The sequence below is a fragment of the Toxorhynchites rutilus genome, chromosome 3, assembly GCF_029784135.1.
Source record: "Toxorhynchites rutilus septentrionalis strain SRP chromosome 3, ASM2978413v1, whole genome shotgun sequence".
NCBI lineage: Eukaryota > Metazoa > Arthropoda > Insecta > Diptera > Culicidae > Toxorhynchites > Toxorhynchites rutilus.
This window is the reverse complement of record NC_073746.1, coordinates 211,913,230-211,933,747: the sequence shown is the minus strand read 5'-3', so window position 1 is coordinate 211,933,747 and position 20,518 is coordinate 211,913,230. Positions and strand designations below refer to the sequence as shown.

Here is a 20,518-nt window from a genome sequence, read left to right as displayed (position 1 = left end):
GGATGGACTTCTGGAAGCGCTTCGGTATTTCTCCTTCCATTGTACAATGTACTTTAATAGATGAAATGAACCCAACCCCTGTAGAATCGCGGTCAAATATGTCCGAAACAGAATTAAACCAACTGGAAGAGATTAAAAATCGTTTCAAAGTTGCCATCCCGGATGAAATACCCTTAACCCACCTTATTACCCATCGAATAGAAATTCAAGATGAATGGAGAAGTAAGCCTGCTGTTCGTCAGTACCCTTACACTGTCTCACCAAAAATCCAGCAGAAGGTTGCAGAAGAGCTCGAAAGGATGCTCAGAATAGGAATCATCGAAAGGTGTCACTCGGATTGGTCTCTCAACGTCGTTCCGGTCATTAAACCTACAGAAAAAGTCCGCTTATGTCTTGATGCGCGTAAGATAAATGAACGCACGGTGCGAGACGCGTACCCACTACCTCACCCTGGAAGAATTTTAGGTCAATTGCCTCAAGCTATGTACCTTAGCACCATAGACTTGTCTGAAGCATTCTTACAAATTCCTCTTGAAGTTTCTTCGCGTCGATATACCGCCTTCAGCGTCCAAGGAAAAGGAATGTTTCAGTTCACCAGACTTCCCTTTGGTTTGGTCAATAGCCCGGCGACCTTATCCCGGCTTATGGACCAAGTGTTAGGGCACGGTGAACTGGAGCCGCGAGTTTTTGTTTATTTAGATGACATAGTCATCGTAAGTGAGACTTTCGGAGAGCACGCAATGTTGCTCAATGAAGTAGCATGTCGACTAAAGGCTGCCAACTTAGCGATAAATTTAGAAAAATCTAAATTCGGTTTCAACGAATTGCCTTTTTTAGGTTATTTGTTGTCCACTCATGGTTTACGTCCCAATCCCGATAAGGTTAAAGCCGTAGTCGAATATGAGCGCCCAACAACAATTACCAAATTACGCAGATTCTTAGGTATGTGTAATTACTACCGCAGATTCATTCAGGATTTTAGTGGTGTTACGACTCCACTCACCGACTTACTGAAAACGAAAAGTAAGGTTCTCGGATGGAACGAACGAGCAGAAGAAGCGTTTTGTACAATAAAGGAAAAGCTCATTACAGCTCCCATTCTTATGAGCCCCGATTTTTCTAGAGAATTCTGCATACAGACCGACGCCAGCGATGTAGCGGTGGCCGGTATACTCACTCAAGAGCAAGATGGCTCAGAGAGGGTGATTTCTTATTTCTCCCACAAACTTACCACCCCTCAACGTAATTATCATGCGTGTGAGAAGGAAACATTAGCGGCGTTGTTGGATATCGAAGCGTTCCGAGGGTATATTGAGGGAGCTCACTTCACTTTGATCACTGACTCGTCAGCATTATCCCACATAATGACAACAAAGTGGAAAACGGCATCACGTTGTAGTCGATGGTGTTTAACCTTACAACAATACGATATGAATATCGTACACAGGAAAGGAAAGGACAACATTGTCCCAGACGCTCTTTCCCGAAGTATTGCTGTTGTCTCCACCAGATTATCTTCATCTTGGTACGAAGACACCATCAAAAAGATTAAAGACAACCCTGACAATTTTGTCGATTTTAGATTAGAAGATGGGAATCTTCTGAAATTTGTTTCCACTCCTAATCTTCCCTACGACCATAGATACGAATGGAAATTAGTTGTTCCACCTGAGGATAGGGAGGCTATTATACGTGAAAATCACGATGAATCAATGCACCTTGGAGTCGACAAGACGATCGACCGAATTTAACAGCGTTACTTTTGGCCAAGGTTAGCCGTTGAAGTACGCGAGTACATAAGAAATTGTTGCACGTGTAAAGAAGTGAAAAGTGCTTCTGTACCCGTTATTCCACTAATGGGGAATCAAAGAATAACAAAACATCCTTGGCAGATAATCGCCATGGATTTCGTTGGTCCCTTGCCTCGAAGTATGAAGGGTTACTAGTATATTTTAGTTGTTCTGGACCTATTCAGTAAATGGATTATGCTTACCCCAGTCCGCAGAATTGACAGTAAAGCTCTATGTAGTATAGTTCGCGATCAATGGTTCTTTCGAAATTCTACCCCGGAGGTTATCATAACAGATAACGCAACGTGTTTTCTTTCAAAAGAGTTCAAGTCTCTGTTAGAACGATTCAAGATTCGGCACTGGCTGAACGCCAAGTACCATTCCCAAGCGAATCCAGTGGAAAGGGTTAATCGCACAGTTAACGCGGCTATTAGGACCTATGTTAAAGAAGATCAGAGACTATGGGATTCCAAGCTGTCGGAAATCGAAACCATTTTAAATTCTTCGGTTCATTCTGTGACTAAAATGACTCCCTACTTTATTACTCATGGTCACGAGATCTTTGTAAGAGGGTCTGATCATAAGGATCCACCCACAGGACAGTATGAGACTATAGAGCAACGTTCGGATAATCAGAAATTACTGTTCAGAAAAATCTACGAGGTAGTTGAAAAGAATCTCAAAGAAGGTCACGAGTCCGGTAAACAACGATATAATCTCAGACATCGTCATTTTGCAAAGTGTTTTGAACTAGGTCAGAAAGTTTATTACAAGAATATGAAACTATCGAGCGCCGTTCAAAATTACAATGCCAAGTATGGGGCAATGTATTTGCCAGCTCGAATAAAATCTAAACTTGGTTCTTCATCATACGAAATTGAGGACCCGACGGGGAAATCCCTGGGTATTTGGCATGCCTCTCATCTAAAACCGGGTTAATTTCATTGATAATATAAGAAAAACAAAATAATTGAATTAATTAACGTACCGAACTAAATAATTCCTCCTATCAATGCAGAGGATTCATAGCAAACACTGAATCTTCGTTTTCATGGGTGAAAAATTTTCGCATTCATTGAATAATCGTAAATAATTCCCGGCCGTTTAGGTCATCCGAACCATGATTCAATTTTTTCATTCTGCATTAGAAGAATTATTTCGGAATTCGCTGGAGACCAAAGGCTAACAGCCGCTGACGGTCAGTACAAGGTATATCCTTCTAAATTGATACGGAGTCTGACGACGATGAGTGTATATGACCCCGAATTTCCGTGCATTCTTTCTAATCGGGCCCCAAACAGACCATTTTTGTAACATGAAATGAATATGTTTGAAATTGTCGCCTTTAGATAATTGTGTCTAAAGCAATATTTTCCCTGAGCAATCGCACACTTAGAGTATACAATTAATTATAAAGATAGCTTGTACAGATAGTAGTAAGATAGGTTTAGGTGTGAATAGGAGCATGTATGAATGGGATAGGATGAGTGAAGGGTACCCGACTGAATGAAAGAATGAATGAATATAGATTCGCGGTTAGGAAAGACAAATTTAATATTCTGGAGTGATAGATACACCCCAAAGTCGTTCCTCGCAAGTCGAGGGAGTATTGGATGAAACGACACCGTAAAACATTTTGAGAAAGCAATTTTCTCAATGTATGGAGATGTCAAATTGATAATAATATCGTATCGTTAGCTACTCTGATTCAAAAACAATGAGAGTACCATCAAAGCATGAAAACAATGGTTCTTAAATATTGAGATCCGGACCCACCATCCTAAAGTATACTTCTTATCTTGGGATCATTTCTCAATCCTCTTCATAAAAATCTTAAAGAAAAATTACCCATACTGTGTAATTTTTACACGAAGGAGGGGACCATTGTAACCTTTTTCAAAGCTTACAAGCTGAGATCACTCGCTTGGTGATAGTTTTGACATCAATGAAAAACAAAATATTGTTTGTAAATATAAATAACCGCACAAGAAGTAATTGAATTATATAAAACAAATTAAATAAAAAAGAAACAGAAACGAATTTCGCAAATCAAATTAAAATTGAATTCAAATTTCTGGCAACCTACTATGAGTTTCGTCGTCACGCAACGTATTCCAAAAAACCGGGGAACATGCAGCACGGCAAAAAGAATGATGTGTCGTTAAGTGAGACGGAACTCATTTCGGTTAGCCAATCAGGAGGTAGCACAGTGTAGAGTTATTTGAAAATTCGAACCTAGTTAGCGCAGGGATAACAGGCGGATTTCACTGCTCACATCTCTGCTAAACTCATCAGTGGAGCCGATACCAATACCAGCACAGCATCCAACTGAGCACAAAGCGCGCAATCCACAATTGATGCGTGATGACGCCACGCATCGTACGATCCTTTGTAAGGACGGGATCCGGAATGCTATATAAGGCCCTCTAGCCCACTCGACGCTCTCTTATTCCTGGATTAGCGAAGCAAAAAGTGGTGTTAATTTCGGCAAGTCCAATTTCTTAGTGAATCTAGTGTTAACAGCAATTTAATTGCTTTAGCAAACAGTGGTTTTGTTCAATAAAACATTAACAGTGCGCGAAGATAGTGAGCCTTGCTAGTAAGGCTATTTTCATATAGCCCTGGTCCTCCTCATAGCTAACGTCGAGGCCAGCTAATAGGTGAAGAGGTCGCATCCGGTCGAAGAGTTAGTTAGTCGACACATTTAAGTTATTTTCCGACCGTGAATGCAAGGTGTCGCGAGTGAACAAAGCCGAGATAATTCCTCTCGGAATGCACATACCGCTATCCAGGTCGCCGAAGGTCGTTCACCAACATACGACCAACCACCATCATCTAATCTTCCGACCAGAGTCGGAATTATAAGACGTAGCAGCCGAAGACGTCCATCTTGCCGGTTGGGAACCGGAAAACGCAGCGCAGCAGATCTCTGAAAGCCGGCACAGCCGTCGGTAATAACTACGTGGTGACGGTATCACAACAACGACGGAAGCAGATATGAGCAGAGCGAGTGAGTCCGTTTAGATCTTTTCAATAAATAAATTGTCATCGGATTCTGGAATAAAGTGTTATTTGATTCGTTTCTATACATTTTGCTTGCGATATTTTCTTGTGTGCACCAAAGAAATTGATTTCAGCTTGATTAGCTCCAGCATAGAGAAGGGACAGGTGAGTTTCCACTAGCGCGTTTTAGTCGACCCTGAGAATAATTGAGTGAGAGTTAGCTTGGCTGGCTTAAGAAGACGTCCGCATCGGAGACGAGTGGAAGTCTTCGTGAGTTACACAGTCTAAACTACTTATACCCAAATGATGAAGAAAAAATACCCAATGGGTAATTTTCTACATCGTTTTTTCCGTGATGCAATTTGATATGGGGCACCCTTTACTTGTTAAAAGCGGGAAAAGTAATTTTTGCAATTTCAATATTAATCATTCGACTTAACTTAATTTCCAAATTTGATTTACTGGTAGTTATTTTTCGGTAGATAAATTAACAGCAAAGCAATGATAAGAATATACCGAAAAAGTGAAATCAATTGTGGGTGGAGAAATGTGAATAAATCGTACTGGTGGGGTAAGACGGACAATGAATAGTTTGTGAAGGAAAGAGCACTCAAATTTCGCTCTTTTTTCTTTCTGCATGTTTGTTCAGATTTCTGTTGCTGGACGAAAAAAAAAATGCGAAAGAGAAAACAAAAATTACACTGGAGTTGCTTTTTACGCAAGGGATATGTGCCACGTAAAAAAAAACTACGTAAATTCCGGAATCCGGATAAAAACCGCGTAAATTCCAAATCCACGTGAAAATAAACCGCGTAAATTCCAAATCCACGTGAAAATAAACCGCGTAAATTTCAAAATCCATGTAAAAATCTAACAAAATTATTAGTTTGAAATGCAACCCATATTCTAACACTTGATTACCTAAATTTTTTGCATTCATGATATCTGTTCCTTCTTTTATTTCTCAGCTACTAATCAGTGATACAGTACAAACTTATTCGTGAAAAGTCACATCAATTAGCACATTAAATCAGTTTACACTGGATTCACTTTTTACGCGGTCAGTACGTGCCGCGTAAATTTCAAAATCTGCGTGAAAAAAAACGGGTAATTTCGGAAATCCGTGTAAAAACTGCGTAAATTCCGTAATCCGTGTAAAAATAAACCGCGTAAAAAAGCCGCGCAGAAAGCAATTTCAGTGTATTTTGCTTACAAGCGATCAACTCCTACGTTTCGCGTGTTACAATCCAAAAAAACGTTTAACTTTTCGATCATTTTTTTAAATTTCATTAAAACCACAAACATTTACTAGTGATCTATAGTTGCAACAATGAGTCCGAATGATGAGTGATATGGTCTGTTACTAAATACAAGAATATGTTATTATATGTTATTAATGTACACATTATTTAGCTCTGATTTGCAGGTTCACTTGTAAACCAGTGTTTTGAATAAGAGAGGATTGTATGACCCTACGATAAATCAATTGAATGACACGGTCGCATTAGATTCGCTCTGAGGATTCTTTAAGAAATGTATGTGGCAAAGATTGGGATTTTGGAAGAGAAAAAGTGTTCATTACCATCCCGCTGTTGAATATATTATATCAAAAATATACATATGTTTATAGTCTGTTATAATGAACATCAATAGTAGCAAAAATATATCGATGATGTGAGGCTTTCCAGACCTCGCGTCATTACATAGGATATAGGTGCTTTGAAAAACTGAATTATTCATCATTGAACTGTTCATTTTGCAATCGTTTCAAAGTTCAACCAAATTCCACCCAGCGCCGATGTTAGAAATTGTTTCGGGTCCAGTTGCAATGGCTGTTTGGTTTTGCTATCAACCGTCAATTCAAAGTTTTTGATCACTTCGTAAATGCATCGTTTGACCTGCATTCTGGCAAATCTCATACCAAGGCACTGCCTTGGACCATCCCCGAACGGCATAAAGCAACCTTTCTCACGGTAAGTGTTAGTTCCACCTTGCTCCGGGCTGAATCGGTCCGGGTTGAAATCCAAAGGATTTTCATAGTTTTCCGGATCGCGGTGTATGGACCAGATGTTAATCATAGCGCACACTTCGGGTTCTATGCGAACTTTCCTCGTCGGCGTCATTTCCAAGTCGATTGGTTCGGTACATTTCTTCGAAATCAATCCACCCGGTGGCCAGAGCCGAAGGGTTTCGTTGATTACTTGCTCCAAATATGGTAACTCCAACAGGGATTCGTAGGAAATATTACCATTGTCATCGGTAGCGTTTAACAGCTCCTTCCTAAGCGTTACCTGAACTTTAGCATTTCTAGCTATTTCGTATAAAGCGAACGAGATAGCAACGCTGGATGTTTCAAATCCATCAATAAAAAACGTTACTCCATGAGCGGCCATGTCCAGTGCCGAAATCTCCTTTTTGTTTTTCAAGCTGATAAGATGCTCCAGATAATCGACTCGCTTTATCGAGTTCGTTTCACGATAACGAATTGCCTCCGACATTAAATCTGTGAAAAAACGTTCTATCGATTTTGGAATCAATCCAATTTGAAGCAGTTTTGCCAATTTGGGAAAAGCCGAAACCAAGATCATAACGGTGAGCGACGAGAGTGAAGAATCCAACAGCTTCCGTCCCATCTCGCGTATTTCCGGCTTCTCGCTTGTGAAAGACTGGGCGTCTGCGTCGAAAATACAGCTTGAAACAACATCCGTTGTGAATTTCGCCGCCAGTTCCTTCGCCTCCAGTGGTGCCTTCTCGTTTTGCTTGATGTATGAGGTCAGTCGGGAGCAAACACTTTCGATGATTGAGAAAAGAGCCTTCATCTGAGACGGAGAAAAATAATGTCGACAAATTCAGGGAAGTTCAAAATTAACGACAACTAACTCGCGATGTGGTGAACGCTGGGGTGATTTCAGCCCTTTTCGTTTTCCATTCATCTCCGTTCAGATGAAAGGGATTTCGTCCTAACAGGGGGTCCGTTTCCTTGTTCGTTATTTCACCGAACTCATTATCATGAAAGCTTTTGAAGTTTTTCATTAGAATATCTTTAGCAAGCTCTGATGACGTGATGAGAATTCGTGGAGAGCGATTGCTGAACACACCGACAAAGTTGACCTTTGGTTTGTATTCTCTGTGATCAATTGAAGAATATTTGCTGGCCACTTTAAGCGATTCTGTTATATACACATACGCTATACACACCTGTATGTATCATCAATCTGTTCTATTGCTGATCGGTTGCGTAGTATGAAGGCGGGAAAATTCCCGAGGAATGGAAGCGGTTTCGGACCGGGCACATCACGCTTCTTCCAGTAATCAAAATTCCAAACCAAATAAAAATATAACGCACTAATGGCACACACAACCAGACTGATGAACACCAACATTGTAACTGTTGCTGCTTCTGCGCCGGTGGATAGCGGACTATTATGTCATTCAAAACGATAATATACTGTAGATTCACGGTCTCACGGAATATGTGTGCGTGTATTGTATGCTGATGAATGAAATTTCGTATACGTTAGGGGTTTTCTAACGTTTTTTTTATATTGAACTTTAAATCTACAACGAAAATGCTATCAATACAATACAAAACTATCAATACTTTCAGTTTTATCTATATTTTTATCGAGATTTGAGCAAACACTCAACTGCAATAGCGCGGTCTGCCGGAAGAAAACAAATTGTTCAGGTGAGCGATACGAACAGCGTGATATATATATATATATATATATATATATATATATATATATATATATATATATATATATATATATATATATATATATATATATATATATATCCTGTGGCACGGCAGTGCACAATGGTCCAGAAAGGGCATTTAAGTGGAAATTTGCATCTAGATTTTTATCTTTACATTTATTCTCTAGACAAAATTTGTCTTCTACAAAGTTGTTACATTTGATGGAAAACGTATTTTCCATGGTCACCCTAACGCAACTAAGAAAAAAATGCTAAATCGATTATACACATACATTACCCAAATTATCACATTGTTTTTGATGCAGAAACAGCAGTAAATGATTCTGAAGTACTTCGTTGCACTTCTGACTGTTCATTCGCGTTGATGGTAAGCTATCTAAAACAGGCCTTTTTGAGAAAATTCTCCTCAAACCATGAAAGTTCCATCTCCGAAGCTGCGGGTCCAAAAACAAATAACAACTTATCCCATGGGTTTCACTATTTCAGGTGAACTTCTCTGATAAAAAGAAATTCAACTTGAATAGAATTTCATCATACTGGAAGGATTTACGAAACGTGTCATTAAATTGTTCAACTCTCAACTTTGCAGACGGCAGTTCGGTGGTTTGAGGAAAATATCTTTAAAAAAACCTGGTCCAGATAGCTTTTCATCAACACGTATGCACAGTTAAAAGAGCAATCAAGTACTTTAGAATCATTGATTGCTGTTTTTGCATTAAAAACAATGTGATAATTGGATAATTTGGCATCAATCCATAAAATCCGGAAGGTCAGCATGGTTTAATGAATGGGGGCTTCGGATTCCGGGCTGGTCAGCTTGTTTACCAGATCAAACCCCTGTCAAGAACTTATGAGGAATGATCGTACGAATAGTAGATGCAACTTACAAGCAGTATCCTCTGTGTAGAACGAGATACACATTACAACATGGGGCACCTTGGTCGAAATCATTCCGAATGGGTTATTTGAACTGATTGAGAACTAAAGATGACCTACGAACTAGAAAATTATTTTAATTCATGTGGAATTGGCGTTAATTTTGTAAAGGAGTGAGAGTTTTTCCATCTGGTTCTATAGTTATGAAACACTGGTGTTTTATTTATTTAATTAAACGTCTTCGACCTAATGGTTGTACGGACTGTTTAAAGGGACTTAGTTCTATTCTTATATACTAATATACTAATATTAATAAACATTTCAGATGTATCGTTGAAGACGCGGCAGCAAGCGTCTAACGGAATATTTTGTCCATACGTGGTACGATGGTGCGGGCTGCGATAAGCTCTACAGTAGGTTGGTGGGAGAATTCCAAAGCAGACGCCGTAGAGCATACCTTACGAAGCGTTTCTGAACACGTTCGATGCGCTGAATATGTATAGCGTGATATGGGGCCCAGACTTGTATTGCGTATTCCAAGATGCTGCGGACGAATGCACAGTACAACGTTGTTGCGTCTCAGAAATCCAACCATTGCGTTCGCTCTCGAAATTTTGAGCGAGACGTGTTCATGGAAGCGCAGCTTGTTGTCAAGGAGAACTCCTAGATCCTTGATTCGATTGACTCTTTCCAATGGTGAGAGAAGCAACATGTAACCGTGTACAATTATGGAGCGAGAGTGCGTAAATGTTATGGCCTTGCATTTTTCAGCGTTTGTATGCATTCAATTTCCTGGTACCAGACCGTTAATCGTTCGATGTCAGCAGATAGTGCAAACAACAAATGCAACAGTCGAGATTAGATTTTATTACTCGAAAAATTTTCAAATCATCCGCATGCAATATTTTCTCTGAACATAAACTATCGCACAGATCGTTCACAAATAACACAAAAATCAGCGGGCCAAGAATGCTTCCTTGTGGTACGCCAGAGGGAATCGTAAATCCACGGGATTTAGCACCATGGGTTTTAACAAATGCTTTGCGGGATGATAAGTACGATGTTAACAAATTTATGATCCAGGATGGTAAGCCAAGACGATCCATTTTCAGAATAGCAAGGTCATGGGGTACATGAGCATCGCTGCAGAGTTTTTGATAAAGATCGGATGAATAAGATCCGGACCAGGCCCTTCCATTACATCTACTGAACTGAGTACTTTATGAACATCATCTTCATCAAACGTAAGGATTGGGAAAAGGAGATTGTAAGCTGGCAGACTGTCAATGTACTGTCGGGTTGGTTGTGGTGAATTGCTCCCATACATGGTTTAGAAAAAACCGGCAAAGAGATTGGCAGAAGATAGTGGCGAATCGGAATTACTGGATAGATAGATGAGTTTGTCTGGTATCCGTGTCAAGTTTTTCCGGTTCCGTACAAAATTCCAGAAAGATGACCGATTGCGGAGATTCCGAAGCTGTGGAGTCCACCAGGGTTGATTGAAATTGCTAGAACGTCGGGCTTTCAACGGAACTGTTTCTCTAATGATAACGTTCAAATGTTCATAGAGTATAGATACAACGTTGTCAACTGATGCATGGTCAAGTATGTGGTCCCAGTCCAGAAAAGCAATTTTGTTATTTAAAGTATGGTAGTCGCAGCGGGAAAAATCGAGCTCAGAGCGAGAATAAGAGTTGTCTTCCATTTGCGAACGAAAGTTAACAATTAAAGCCAACGGCTTGTGGTGATTGTCAACTTTTAGGAGCGCCAATGGGTAATCGACGAGACTTACGCGGTCAGGGTCGTTAACGAATGTCAAATCAAGAAGCTTACCGTTCACGTTCAGTAGGTCGTTAATCTGATGCAACCCAAACGACAGTGTTGGTTCTATTAATGCTAGTTCCTGATCCGTGGATGCGTTAAGAGGTAAAAATGAATTGTGATCATCGTCGAAGGTCCACACTAGATTCGGGAGATTGTAGTCACCGAGACATACGATCACATCATTAGGGCTGGCCATTTTTTGAATTTAATGAATGGATTCGACATGACGGGCGTAGATATCCACATGACTGTTCGGGCGGATGTAGATGCCACAGATGTATAGTGAAAACTGTGGTAGATTGATGCGTACGGCTGTTTGCTTCAAATTCTCACAGTCTACTAGTCGCACCGAACTACAATTGAGCTCTAATTTCACTGCAATCAGTACACCACCGCCACGGGACAAGTGGCTTGTGAGTGAATTACGATCACAGCGATACACCACGTAGTTACTTGATAATTCAGCACTTGAAATTTCAGAATGAAGCCACGTTATGTGAGGACCACTGCATCAAAATCACAGGCAAGAAGCGAAAGAAGCATGTCGTTAGTCTTAGTTTTTTGAATGTTTCGCGATAGTTATTGTGTTCTACATTATATACATCAATTCATCGGCTTTTTACATATCTCTGGAAACTCATAAAAGTGGAGTGGTTCTATAGTTGTGAAATACAGTGTATTAAAAGATAGAAAAAAACCTTAGTTCTCTTAGTTCTAGTTGATTGAAATAACTGAGGCTACTAAATGGTAAAATTTTTGTCACCCTATTTTTCACAACATTGAAATGACCGCTCCATCATATGTAATAACTTTGTCAAAGACAGTTTTTGTCTAGAGAACAAAGATCTTCCACAAAGTTATTTTTAGCGCTTTCTATCTAAATTACAATAGGGCGACCATGATAAAGAACGTTTTTTTGCTCTAACTTTTAAATTTCAAATTCCATCAAAACATCAAAAAAAATTTCGAACGACTTTTAGAGTTTATAAAGACTAAAATTTTGCGATCTCACATTATGTAGAGTCAAATATGTCCTTTCAAATGCCGCCAACAACTTTTTTTTATTGGCCCCAGAAAGAACGAAAAACAAATGAAGAGAACATATTTTGTGGGAAGAAATATCAATAACTTTGAGTATGGTATATTGATGAGTTCTGCATCGTAAAATGTTTGTTTTAGTAAATTCAAACAGTCTTCTGAAGACAATTCGCATGAGGAATTTGAAATACAAAAGTTAGAGCGAAGAAACCTTTTTTTTCAGTGTGACCCTAAAGTAACTTAGAAAACAACTTAGAAAAAAAGCGCTATATCGGTTATTTTAAGAGACAGAAAAAAAATTATGAAAAAAAAGTTGCTTAAAATAATTGGAGCTACAACATTGTCGAACTATGTTCACCTCTGTCTATAAATATTGAGAAAATTAGATTTTTATTTCATCTAAAATTTTTGTCACCCTATTTAAGACAACATAAAAATAAGCACTTGATCATTTGTAACAACTTTGTCGAAGACAGTTTTTGTCTAGAGAATAATTGTCAAGCGCTAGATGCAAATTTCCCCACAAATGCGCTTCTTGGACCATTGCGTAGTGGTGATGGAAAGCCAGACCGTAGGTGTGAACTACAACCAGACAGATAGGGGGTAAATGGTGTTGGTTTGACCGATTTAGGAGGTTTTCACGCAACTTCTTCTTCTTGAATGGCGTTAACGTTCCCTGTGGAACTTTTGCCGTCTCAACGTATTCATTAACTAGCGTCGTTCATTAATACTTGGTTGAGATTTCTATGCCGAATAACACGCCTTGAATATACTCTGGAGTGGCAAGCTCTAGAATACGCGTGACCACAGTGCAAGCCGGAAGAATTTTCTTTGACGAAAAATCCCCCAACCAGAACGGGAATCGAACCCGAACACCCGGCATGATAGTGTGGGACGCTAACCACTCGGCCACGGGTGCACATTTTCACGCAACTAGTTAATGCAAATGGATTTTTTCTCATGAAGATAATCTTACATATAATAAACAAAAGAACCCCTTGAAGAGCAACATGTGGAAAGGTATCTCAGCTTTAGAAAACATAATATTGTAAGTCGTTTGTGGCTCATTTTGCCCTGTTTGGGCAAAGTAAATTCAAATACGAATTAATCGCTGAAATCAAACAAAATATTTGTTTACTCTCATTTAATATGTGAACAGTCATCTCAAAACTGATGATTTGTCGGAGATAAAATTCGGATAATTTAAATTTCACGGGAAATTCCTAAAATATGACGCGCGCAAAATTACATCCGAATGGCTAATTTCTGTTTTATTCATAATTTTTTACATTTGACGGTTTCATCCATAACAGGGTGTCTTCAATAGCTTCAAATGTTCTAAGAATAGGATAATCAAGAAGTATCAATTGGTTTTTAGTTAAATTATCGAAGTTTGAGCACTTGTTCATTTTACCAACCCTGTTCATTTTAACCGCATTCCCCTATATAAAAATTATTGCTCCTGACTCCACTCGTTCCTCGGTATATAGATTTCAGGTAGGTAAGCACAGGTATGCACATAACAAATGTATGGGAAAATCAGTATGATTCATTTTTTTGTTAATTTAAACCATTTATGGATTGGGAAATCGTTAGGTATAACATATTCAATATAGTCAACAATATAGTTAATTTTTATAGTTAAAACAATCTCGTAAAAACGTGACATGTTTTCTAATTTGGCACATTTACTGAGAGAAGAAGGGCAAGTTGATTCGGATGAAAAATGGCTAAATTTCTTAAAACTGCGGCAATGTTTCATAATACTGCGTTGAAGTATGTGGATAAATGGAAAGCTCAGTTTCTGAATTGTCAGAGATTCAAAGTAAAACACTTCCTGTTCGTATAGATACAGGAATTAAAATCATTATGATAAACAGGAAGAACAAATAATCCGTAGTTGCAAATCGTTGTATGCGAATATTTTCAGAAATGAAAAAAAATATCCTAAAATGTTTGGAATTCGTAAAGTTTACTGATTATATTTTGTGTTTAACTGGTACTATCGCATTAGTAAAAAGGATTTTTTTACGATGGCCAATATTTTGACAACAGAAAAGCCACGACATGAACGCTATGTTAATTGTCTAACAGAACTTTGATAAGTAATGTGAAGAATGTCATGATAGAGCATCTAAATATTTCTCCGTTGTAGAGAGCAAAGCAGGTACATACACTGCGTTTCATAACTATAGAACCACTCCTTTCTCCTGAGTTTCCAGAGTTATGTAAGAAGTTGGTTGAATGGAAGTATATAGTGTAGGATAGAATAACTACAGGGTGGGCCATTTAAAGTGGAAGCATCTGGCAACCCCATAACTTTTGACAGAGATGTCAGATTAACAAATGTCATACCGCGTAGGAAGCGTCATTTCAGTACAATTTTAACCATGGAACAATACACACCTAAACAACGCGCTGAAATTGTTCAGCTGTACATTTAAAATAACTTCTCAATTGTGTTAACTAAACGTGCGTGGAAAAATAAAAATAAAGTTAAAACATCGCCTGGAGACAACACTATACGTCGATTATATGCCAAATTTATATCGTCTGGTAGTGTTGGTAATGCCAGTCATCTGTCCAGACAACGACCAAGACGTTTCGACGAGAATATTGATGCCGTTCGAGCCAGTGTTGCAGAGACTCCATCGACATCAGGTCGCCATCGTTCGCAAGAGTTAGGCATCTTTTTATTGCCATTTGTTCGTGAAAATGAATTGGACAATTACTGGTTCCAACAGGACGGCGCTACATGCCATAGAGCGGCTGCCACGACCAAATTATTGCGCGAAATGTTCCCCGGAAGATTAATATCGAAAAACGGCGATTATGACTGGCCACCGAGATCACCTGATTTGACGCCTCCTGACTTTTTTTTATGGGGATATTTAAAATCCAAGGTATACACTGGTAAACCAAGGACCCTGGCTGCGCTGAAAAACAATATCCGACAAGAAATTGCTGCCATATCGGCCGAAACATTGGGTAAAGTGATGGAAAATGCCGAAAAAAGGGCACATTTTGCGGTCAAGGCCAGAGGCGGTCATTTACGAGATATCATAATCAAAAAGTAGTTAGAACAAATCTCCTTGGACCAAAATAATGAATTTCAAAAAAAAAAAATTAAAATTCCACTTCTTTACTTTGCTATTGCAAAAACAAATCCTTCCACTTTAAATGGCCCACCCTGTATCTTCAGTTATAAGACTGGTCATTAGAACCTTATTTTTGTATCCAGGCGCGAAACATTCAGAAAACTAGAATTCCAGTGTTTCATAACTATAGAACCAGATGGAAAAAATTTCACTCCTTTACAAAATTAACGTCAATTTCACATAAATTATAATATGTTTCTATTTCGTAGATCATCTTTAGCTCTCAATTAGTTCAAATAATCCATTCGGGTTGTTTCCGACCAAGCCCCACCTTGTTTTAGTGTGTATCTCGTTCTACGCAGAGCACACTGCTCGTTTAAGCTCTTCAAATCTCTTATACTGCTTATAAGCTGCATCTACTATTCGTACGATCAGTCCTCTTAAGTTCTTGATACGGTTTTTATCTGGTAAACAAGCTGACCAGTCCAACACCTCAAGCTCCTATTCATTAAACCATGCCTTGACTTTCCGGATTTGATGAATTAGTGCCAAATTACCCAATTATCACGGTGTTTTTGATGCAAAAACAGAAGTAAATGATTCTGAAGTACTTCGTTGCACTCCTAACTGTTCATTCGTGTTGATGGTAGGATATCTAAACCAAGCCTTTTTGAGAAAATTCTCCCCAAACCATGAAAATCCCATCTCCAAAGCTACGGGTTCAAAAACTAATGTGGGAGCTGATCTCATTGGTTTCACTATTTCAGGAGTACTTCTCTGATGAAAAGAAATTCAATTTGAGTAGAAGTTCTTCATACCGGAAGGACTTACGGCACATGTCATGTAATTTTTCATCATGAAGTACTTGAGATCATTTTATTCTGTTTTAGCATCAAAAACATCGTGATAATTGGGTGATTTGGCATAAATTTATAAAATCCGGAAAGTCATGGCATGGACTCACGCAAGGCAGATTCTGGACTGGTCAGCTTGTTTACCAGATCATAACCCTATCAAGAACTTATGAGGAGTGATCGTACGAATAGTAGATGCAGATTACAAACAGTAGGAGTGATTTGGAGAGCTTAAACGAGCATTATCCTCTGCGTAGAACGAGATACACACTAAAACATGGTGTAGCTTGGCCGGAAACAACCCGAATGGATTATTTGAACTAATTGAGAACTAAAGATGACATACGAACTAGAAACTTATTGTAATTTATGTGAAATTGACGTTAATTTTGAAAAGGAGTGCAATTTTTTTATCTGGTTCTATAGTTATGAAACACTGGAATTTTAGTTTTCTAAATGTTTCGCGCCTGGACACAACAATAAAGTTCAATTGGCCAGTCTTATAAATGAAGATAGTTGTTATATCCTACACTATATACTTCAATTCAACCGACTTCTTACATATCTCTGCAAACTCGGAAGAAACGAGTGGTTCTATAGTTATGAAACGCAGTGTATAAGAATGTTTGATTGATTAGTTTCATTCACTCAATAAAATTCCTCAAAAATATTATGTCTTTTTGTTTTTTTTTGGGTGTATGTGCCCCGTTTTTATTCCTGAACGTAGTAGTTAGCTCAAATGAAGGGCGCTTTGACACCAATGGAAGGTGTACTTCAAAAACCTTTAAAACATGTGAATCCGTAAAAATCTCCTATAAAACTATTGTAAGTCATAAAAAAGACAATTTTATTTATATGTTTGAAAACACCTGAATACCTGATTTGACACAGGTGCGATGAACTAGATCATTGAAAAAGTGGACAAACCAATATCATATTTCCGACTGGACAAACCATCATTAACCTTACGAATGAATCCAATTGGTTAACCAGAGTGGAAACTCGTATCACACTAGTGTTTTCACAGCGAGATTCGTTCGTCATGGTCGAATTATTTCGGAAAGTCAACGTAAACGTCAGCTCGCTGCCATTTCTAAATTTTATCAATCAATAGGGACACGTAGCTCAAGAGGTTTGTTGAAGTAGTTTGAAGTGTTTTTGATAAGCTCTGTTCGTTCGTTTGCGATAATGTGACACACGAATGAGTACCGTTCTGAATCATATTTCGGACGCTTGAGGCATATGACGGAGAAAACAGATCTCAACTTTATGCACAGGTATTATTTGGTTGATATTTTTACTAAATTAGTTCGATATGCTTTTAAGCTTTCTACTTTGGTACCTATTTCATTGAAAACATAAAAAAAACATTCAATAAAATGCTTTTCAAATCAAGCGATTAAGAATCAAACTTCGGACACCAATTATAAAAAAATCAAATTTTGGACAGTTTGAATTCAAATTTCGGACACTTTATTTTGTAATTTTTTTGAACGAAAATTACATTACACTTATATTTTATAATCAACTGCGAAACACTTACCAAGCAATCACAGTACGATGATGAGAACTGATGAGAGAAATTTAAATATTGATGAAGGGGTATATTCTACGTGCTCACGCTAAGCAAACGTCAAACACAAACGATAATGCGTGGATTTTGGATTTTGGATGGATTTTTTTCTACTATATAATAATTCAAAAGTAATTCTCAAATGAAGTGATAGTGAAACCAAGGGATTACTCTAAAGAAACATTTGTGATATTAACTTTATAGTTATATCATCAGTGCATCAAGTATTTCAAGATATTTGAACAAAGTGTCCGAAATATGATTCAGAACGGTATATGGGGTCCAGTAGCATACTTGCGAACACTTTCGGAGTGTAGCTTAATATCGATATCTCTCTGTAGTTTTGTATATTTTGGACGTTACCTGTTTTATGGAAGGCTTTGAAACATCCCTGCTTCCTGTTTATTGCATAAGAATGCAGGCAACACAAGTATCGTTCAGACAAAGAGTTAGTAATTAGGACGAGGATAAGTTTGCTGAGTCAATTAATTATGTCGATATACTGTCTTTGTAGAAAACGTTCTAAGAAGCTCATTAGTCGATGTCCATATCATCATGTGCGTCCAGGGATTTTGTGGGTTTGTCCTTATGTCGCCTTGCACGCGGTTATGTAAGCCTCAAAGAAGATTTGGTTCAAAGAGTTGAATTGGCGCTCTAATTTCCGCGCAGCTGCCTGTTGGTGAGCACCAAGTTTTCATCCAACAACAATAACACAAGCATCATAGCCAGGAGCAACAGAATAATCAGACCTGTAAATAACATGCATATATAGAAAATAAATACGAGGGTCGTTCAAAAACTAAGTTTCAGTGCCTCAGAAATCGCGGAAAAATAAAGTTAGGACAAAAAAATAAGGTGATTTTCGTAATCTACGTTGTATTCGAGGCATTTTCCATAGCGTGGAACGATTTTTTCTATTCCGAGCGCGAAGTGCGTAGCGTCCAACTTTTTGAAGTACGATGTAACTGCGTCAAGAATTTCTTCAGTGTTATCGAATCGTTGACCGTCGAACGCCTGTTTCATCACCGTACTATTGTGAAGTTTTGGTCCGATTAAGAACAAAAGGTTTATTGACAAAAAGAGTGTTACTCAACCACGATAATGCGCTGCCCCATTCTGCTCGCGCCAAATCACCTTGTTTTTTGTTCTAACATTATTTTTCTGCGATTTTTGAGGCACTGAAACTTATTTTTTGAACGACCCTCGTAACATGTACATATAGAAATTCAATGAACTCAGTGTAAATATATTTCAAAACGTCATGCGCTCACTTTACATCACGACCACTACTACCCAAATCCAAAGTCTACGAAAAGTTTGCCAGAAGTATGTAACAAAGGCCTATTACGCCCTAGCTGCCCACATGGACTCCCTTAGTCCTCTCAGGGTGGGCTTAATCACAGCCAGCAAGATAGACTCGAAAGGGGGAAACACACGTGTAATTTGTTTTCTCGATGGCGTTTATCTACTGAATCCTAGCATCCCTATTTCCCTAGATTTCATAACAATTACTCACGGATGTTAATGTGGTGTGTCTGGGCCCGCCGTTGACTCCTCTGGTCACTGCTGCAGTACCGGTCCTGGACGTCGATCTGGATCTGGGTCTGCTTCTTACTGGAATATCCGGTGCGGTTGACTTCCGGTTACGTGGATTCTGCTTCACTGGGTCTGTTGCGATCTCGTTACAAGGATGTGGGTTTACCCGAAATATCCTACTACCTTTTATCAAGTTTCCGGGTTCATTCAGGGAGTACACCAGCTCGGGCGGATGCCAGCACTTCAACAGGAGCCCGGACGACGACAAAGTTCAACTGTATATCGTTACTAGACGATTTGAGTGGGTCCAGTTCGCCTCAATGTCACTTTCCGACTTAGGACGTTGATTTCGTCCGAACAAGTTCAGTGAAAAAATTGTCAGACAGCAGCCCTGCAAAGATGGTGTTCGCTTCGAATCCGAATGTTTACTTTGAACCCGAATCCGGTGGGAAAAAAAGCAGCCCAACGAGTGATGTGGTTGGACCAGTTGGAACAGGATTTGGCTAGAATCGGTGCGGCTGAGAGTTGGAGAACTGCAGCTATGGATCGGGTTTCACGTTAGTATTAAAAAAACGGACTTTTTTTCGGATGGTGATAAAAAAATTAAGACAGATAAGTGAGTTTGTTAAAGGGCCTGTCCGGGTAAGGGAGTAAAAAGTGTCCCCAAAAAATCACCAACTGTATGGCAAATATTATATAGGATACCAAATAAGAATTTTTGGCGGTTTTTTTTGAACCCCTATGTGGTTTAACATAGGGTCTATGGTGAAAAACGTACTTTTTTGTTTATTTCATGCCATCCTCAAAACCTTCGAGATGAAAATTTGAAAAAAATTTTATCAAAAATTGAAGTACTAAAAAAATATAGAAACTTTTTTTTTTAATCTAGAGATTTATTTAGACTCTAATTCATATTTAAATGTGTTCCTACGGATTTTCTAGATATGTGTAATTTTTTCAGATTTTTTTTCAGTGTTGCGCGGTACAAAGAAAATATTTTTTTTTATATTACATTAATATGATTAGATGTTACTTCAATTGTTTTGATTTTGTATCCGCGTTTTGATTCCGCATTCGTGTTTTGACTAGTGTCCGGTGCTGATTTCGTAATAACTACGCTAAAAGTTTGGTGGGAGGTGGACTATTCTTTATAACATTACAGTGAATATTAATTTTGAAGTCTCTTCACTCATTCGGCTGGTTCGT

At 38.6% G+C, this 20,518-nt stretch overlaps 1 protein-coding gene across 1 annotated transcript; it reads right to left on the bottom strand.

Annotated features, from left to right (window-relative positions):
* Positions 1-6,371: 6,371 nt before the first annotated feature.
* On the bottom strand, positions 6,372-8,225 carry LOC129774658 (probable cytochrome P450 28a5). The gene is made up of 3 exons (XM_055778475.1): positions 7,992-8,225; positions 7,674-7,920; positions 6,372-7,612 (listed from the first exon to the last, which is right to left on the bottom strand). The coding sequence occupies exons 1-3, from the start codon at positions 8,174-8,176 to the stop codon at positions 6,545-6,547; spliced, it is 1,500 nt and encodes a 499-aa protein (XP_055634450.1). The 5' UTR covers positions 8,177-8,225; the 3' UTR covers positions 6,372-6,544.
* Between the last annotated feature and the right edge of the window lie 12,293 nt (positions 8,226-20,518).